At 49.1% G+C, this 6,000-nt stretch overlaps 1 protein-coding gene across 1 annotated transcript in view; it reads left to right on the top strand.

The window, feature by feature from the left end:
* The first annotated feature begins 1,413 nt into the window (after positions 1-1,413).
* Positions 1,414-6,000, top strand: part of PRKCE (protein kinase C epsilon) — a 282,369-nt gene continuing 277,782 nt past the window's right edge. Inside the window, exon 1 of the mRNA XM_071739442.1 lies at positions 1,414-2,480. Within this exon, the coding sequence (XP_071595543.1) occupies positions 2,133-2,480 (348 nt within the window). The 5' untranslated portion in view covers positions 1,414-2,132. The remainder of the gene's footprint in view (positions 2,481-6,000) is intronic.

Here is a 6,000-nt window from a genome sequence, read left to right as displayed (position 1 = left end):
AAGTGTTCCACGATGTGTAGGTAACGTTCAATCACATAGTGAGTACACCCTTCTACCCTTTCAGATTTTTTTTTTTTTTTTCCCTTTTCAATACCCTTAAAAAAGCGACAGTGGCGACTGACGCCAGCGGTGTCCCCCCTGTTCGCCGGCTCAGAGCCAGAGCCAGAGCCAGCGGGGAGGTTGAGGTGTGGAGGGCACGGGCCGGCTCTACCGGGCCAGGTGATCCGCAGTAAACAACGGGGCTGGCAGAGCCCCACCGCCGCGGGTAGACAGCCGCTGTCTGCCTCTCCGGGACCAGCCGGGCCGCCACCCCAGGCAGCCTCTCCCGGTCGGGGGAAGGGCGGCCGCGGGCCGAGCCGCGCCGGGCGGGGCGGGCCCGAGAGGCCGCTTCCCCTGGCGGCGCACGGCACTTCCCGACGCTCGCACATCGCGGGGAAACTCTTCCTCCGCCCGGCCCCCGCTGACGTAGCGGTGTCTCTGCCGCCGCGCCGGCAGCCGGGCGGGGGCCGCGGCGGGAGGGGGCGGTCGGCCGCGGGGGTTGGCGGCGCGGGCCGGGGCTCGGCGCTGTCAGGCGGCTCTGGCGGGGCAGGGCGGGGGGAGTGGCGGGGCTCGGTGCCCGTCGAGCTCGGGATGGGGCGCAGCACCGGGGTCGCGGGGGCGGTGCTGTCACGGGGAGGAGAGTGAGGGGCGGAACGCCCAGCGGGAAGGGGCGCCCGTAGCCTATGTCGCCCCCGTTCAGCCCCGCGGCTCGAGAAGCGCCCGGCGTAGGGGAAGTGGCCGTGGCTGTGGCGGCAGCGCCGCGCGGAGGCCGGGGGCAGGACCGCCGTGACCAAGCACGTTAATGAAAGCGGGCGGGGAGGAGAGCACCCGGGTGTGTTTTTTTTTTTTTTCCACGCTCGGTCCATCATTTTGTCCCAGGAGGAGAGGGAGGCAGAGGAAGGGGGAGGCCGAGGCCTCCGCGGAAAGCCGCAGTGGTCGGTGCGGAGCAGCGGAGAGTGCAGCCCGCGAGAGTCACGACCCCAGAGGCGGTTTCCCGGCCGGCCGCGGCCGCGCTGCTCCCCCAGCAGGCAAAACTTTCCACACACGGGCGCGCTCGCTCGCTCAGACACCCGCACGGACGGGGCTGCCTCGCACACTCGCACCACACTCGCACGCACACACACACACACACACACACACACACACACACGCACACACACACGCACACACACACACACCCTGACGTCTTTTGCGCATTTCCTGCGCTGGAGCGAGCGGCGGAGCAGCAGCGGCAGGCGGGCTGGGGCTGCGCGGCGCGGCGAGGAAGGAGGGAGGGAGGCGGCCGGGAGGAGGGAGGCGGCCGGGAGGAGGGAGGCGGGCGGGGGGCGGCCGGCGGGAGGGAGGCGGGAGGCGGCGGCGGCTCTGCCCATCGCCAGGGCGGCGGCCGCCCAGCCGGAGCCCGCCGAGACCCGCGCGGCCCGCTCCGCTGCCGTCGCCCCCCCATGCGCGGGGGTCGCTGCGCTGGGTCCTTGGCCTTGGCGGCGGCGGAGGAGGCGGAGGCGGCACAGGACGGGCGGCTGTGGGCTGCGGCGCGGATGGAAGGTCCCCGGGTGGATGTTTGCTGAGCGGAGGCTGTGCAGTAGGCAGGGCTGGTGGGTCGGCCGGTGTTTCTGATCTGTGTGTGTGTGTGTGTGTGTGTGTGTGTGTGTATTGTTGTGCGGCTCACGGGCAGGACTGGCGTGTGCAGGAGCCTGGGATCGCGGCTCTGCCTCCTCTGCAAAGACTGATCCAGGATTATGGTCTAGGTGAAAAGAGAAGGCTCTTGCTCACCCCAGGGATTGATTATGCTCGGGTTTTGATTGCATTCGGGGGTTTCTGCAGCCGCGGACGCCTCCCCATCCCCGGCGGCCCCCCTCCCTTGTTTTCCGTTAGAAATACGGACAAGAAAATAAATGTATTCACTGGGTGTCGCAAGAGCAAAGGCTAAATAATCAAAGGTAACAGCAGCAGTAAGGCGAGGAGACCCGCACTGTGTCCTGCTCCCCCGCTCCCAGACCTGCCCTCCTATTTATTGGCGAGACCTTTCTCTCTCCTGCTCGGTGCGAGTGCGTTGTGCGAGTGCTCAACCCCAGGAAAAGTGCAGCCATCCAGCCATGGTGGTTTTCAATGGCTTGCTGAAAATCAAGATCTGCGAGGCGGTCAATCTGAAACCCACGGCGTGGTCTTTGAGGCATGCGGTGGGTCCCAGACCACAGACCTTTTTGCTGGACCCTTACATAGCCCTCAATGTGGACGACTCCAGGATCGGGCAGACCTCAACTAAGCAGAAGACCAACAGTCCTGCTTGGAATGATGAATTTGTCACCGACGTTTGTAATGGCAGGAAGATAGAGATGGCTGTTTTCCATGATGCCCCCATTGGGTACGACGATTTTGTAGCTAACTGCACTATACAGTTTGAGGACTTGCTGCAGAACGGGAGCCGCCACTTCGAGGACTGGGTAAGTGTTCATACTATAGGTACATACACGTACACACGATTTTCAGTGGCATGGCTCTGGTTGCAACATCTGTCCTGCAGAGCTATGTTGCCAAGGGCATGTAATGATTCTGAAGGCTTTTTGTTATTTCCATGCTTTGTTATACTGAGATAGTGGTGGTTACTGTGTATCTAAAGCGAGCGTTCCACAGGCATGGGAGGAAAGAAGTATATGCTGAATGTAACTAAGAGATGTATGATTACAACTTCAGTTTCCGAAATTGTTACACAAATACGAGTCCAGTTATCTTACTGTGTTTGAAAACCCCCAACCAAATGCATCCATGCAGAACATTACTGCAAAACACAGATCCAGTACTTAGACTGAGTTCATTACTTCAGTGCAAATGCTCTTTGTTAGCCTGTCAATGATGAGCCTCAAAAATCCGGACCTGACCTCTGATAGGAGGTAGTTCTGGTCTTTGTATCACTTGAAAGTCCAGCTGCATCAGCACTGATGCTCCTCCTTCCTTCCTCCAGATTATCTACACCTTTTGCATAGAGCTAATGCAATGCTTCTTCAAATGCCTGAAGCTGATAAGAGGTCCTGGTCGATTTTGGCCCCAACCAGACAAATTCTGTTTCCTGTATACGCAATGTGTCTTAACAGCTTCTATGGACTCTTAAACACCCAGAGGCTAACGTGCCTCAGTGGGAATATAAAAAAAATGGAAAATCCTTGGTCTGACATCCTCAGGTGCTGTGATTTGTAATAGAAAAAAAAAACCAAAACAACCAACAAAACACAGGACAATGCACAATTCATGTTTCTGTAGTTAAACAGTTAAATAATGCATCCTTTAAATAAGATGTATAATGAAACAATAGTAGCTGTCTTCTAATTTTAAATGTGCCCTGCTTGAGCAGCCATCTGAAATATGTATGCTCATCTTCTGGCATATTTATTTGTTATGGCCAAGGATACTAGTCTATTTGATAGCTTTGAGTTTTATGTATTTTTGGGGCCTCTTAATTCAGTGTTATAAAGAGATGTCAGAACGATGGAAAGGTGTGAAAGAGGTAGGTTCTATGTTTATTAGGAGCTGAGTAACTTCACTGTTAAAACTTGCATGTTTTCAACTTTAAAATATTTTTCACTACTGCTATGTGTATTACATTGTTGTAATTAGGATCTAGATTATTCTGATGCTTTGTAAAAGCTGCAGATTAGTAACCTTGAATACTAAAACCGATATAAAGGCAGAAGAAAAACAGCCAGATCAGGAAAAGACAAATGCAGCAGTATTGCAGATGTCTTTTTACCTGGATTGAATGATAATCATATTGTGGCTCTCCTAAAATCAAGGAGGGTTTCTTCTTTGAGACCAATGAGATGAGGATGTCATCACAGATTTTTAGTGAAAGAATAGTAATTTCATGTGTTCTTTTTGTGTATGGTACATGCTGTGAGTTTGTTGCCAAATCTAGAAGTACCCTGCACGTTGCCCATGTCAAGTTTGAATTTTGGTGTGGTGGAGTATGCCCTGGCTCTGAGTTTTGAGGTGTATGCAAACATCCAAACATGTTCCCTAGATAAACAGTGGAATTTAAAAGATTGAGGCCAATTGCAGAAATTATCTGGGAGGAACTACATAGCTGAATCAGATAAATGCTGTATTTTATTGCACCAGGATTCATTGCTGTCCAGCGTTCACTTGGGTGGGAGGAGATGAGGGAGTGACTATGCTTGTTGTTGATGTGGCAGAATTGAGGACATGGCAGTGGGTCATAACTGGTCAGCTCAATATAATGCATCTTTTGAAGCATCACTTACCTTGTTTTCATGCTTTAAACCCTCATAGTTCGGACTGTGTTTGTGCAGGACATATAACACACGCTGTCCACCATCCCCATCCTCCATGTATCACAGTTAGAACTCTGGGGGAGGTGACTATTCATAAGATTGTGCTTTACCCTTTCCAAAATCTTCCCTAAAAGCGTCATTGTAATTTTAGTACTGTGTTTATTGGGTTGTTAATAGATAGTGACCTTCAGAGAACTGGCTCTTACAAAATCACATTGTGTTTTTGTCTGATTTCACTGAATTAAAATAAGGCCTGTGGCCTTGATATCTCCATAAAGCCTATAGTGAAGGAAATAGATTTACTGCTATCTGCATCAGTGCCTGGTGTCTGTATTAAAACCTGAGAGGTCACCTATGAAATGCATGGTTTCACAGTATAAGGGAAATGCACATGGCCTAAACCAATGTTAGGCTAAGATCAGCTGGTATGATTCAGTCAGTTTCTTGTAAGAGCACTAATACTATCATTTCACCCTTGGCATTAAAGGCAGATGTTTTTGTAGTAACAAAACAACTTGGTAACAAGCAAATTAAAAGCAGCAATCACAGGGACCCATTCCTCCTTACTGCTTGAAATATCAAATAAATGAAACCTAAGATATACTCTTGGAGACCATTAAGGCTTTTCATGCCATTCCGAGGGTCTTCCTCTAAGCAGTCCTGAAAGTTTGAACCAGGTACCACATATTTGTTGATTGTGTTTGGTGTAATTGCACTGCTGCCCCTCTTTAGTTTCAGAATGATACAACAGTTCTTGAAGGACTGGACTGTCACTATTTAAATAGGTTTGAGAAAATGCTCATGTGCTGAGAGCAGGTCTTGTCAATATACTAATAACTGTAATGCTTTTGATCTCATGTAATACTGCATGTGTTTCTGTAAGAAAATTTCTCTATTTGTTTTATAATATCTACACTAGGGTCAAGGTTACATTACTTATCCAGTAATTTATTTCTAGGTTCTTGTCAGAAGTCCAAAATGCAGAAACGACTTGCAAAGAAATAATGTTTTGGGGATTTTTTCCCCTAAAAAGAAACTCTTCCTCTCTTTAGCCAGCTCACCTACTTTGGCATTTGCCATTATGAAAATCCTTATATATTTTCTAAAGATTTTTTTTTCTTTTTTTTAGGAAAATACTGGGTATTTGTCTCACTGCTAAGCCTGTGCCATATACTGATGCCATGGTTACAGTGGAAACACTAATGATAAACAAGTACAAAGCCTGAAATCATGATAGCTTCTATTGTATTAGGACAAGTCAGATAAATACGTAAAATTTTGATTCTTTTTATCTACAGGGTATTCAGCAGTTGAAAAACTGATTTTTAACCTTCTGATATGCATACTCCCTGAATATGTATATTAAAAAAAAAAAAAAAAAAAAAAGGAAAAAAGTTCAGTGTAAAATAGTTGTCTGAATTTCTAGAAAAGGTATAGTGACAATTAAAAAGATGGCTCCTTTTCCATTAGTGAATCAGTACAGACACATCACAGTAAAAGTGTCAGTTTTGCAGTTTTTTTCAGTCATGGCTACACTGCAGTTTTAAAGAGAGCTTTGGATTTATGACATGACAGACTTTTCTATAAGTGCCTAAAATGTTATAGAGAACAGCAGAGATTATTCCAGAGGATGGAGAACTCACACTTTGAAAAATCTGAAATGCAGAACAATAAACAA

The sequence above is a fragment of the Heliangelus exortis genome, chromosome 3, assembly GCF_036169615.1.
Source record: "Heliangelus exortis chromosome 3, bHelExo1.hap1, whole genome shotgun sequence".
NCBI classification, from domain to species: Eukaryota; Metazoa; Chordata; class Aves; order Apodiformes; family Trochilidae; genus Heliangelus; species Heliangelus exortis.
This window is presented reverse-complemented; position numbering and strand designations above follow the sequence as displayed.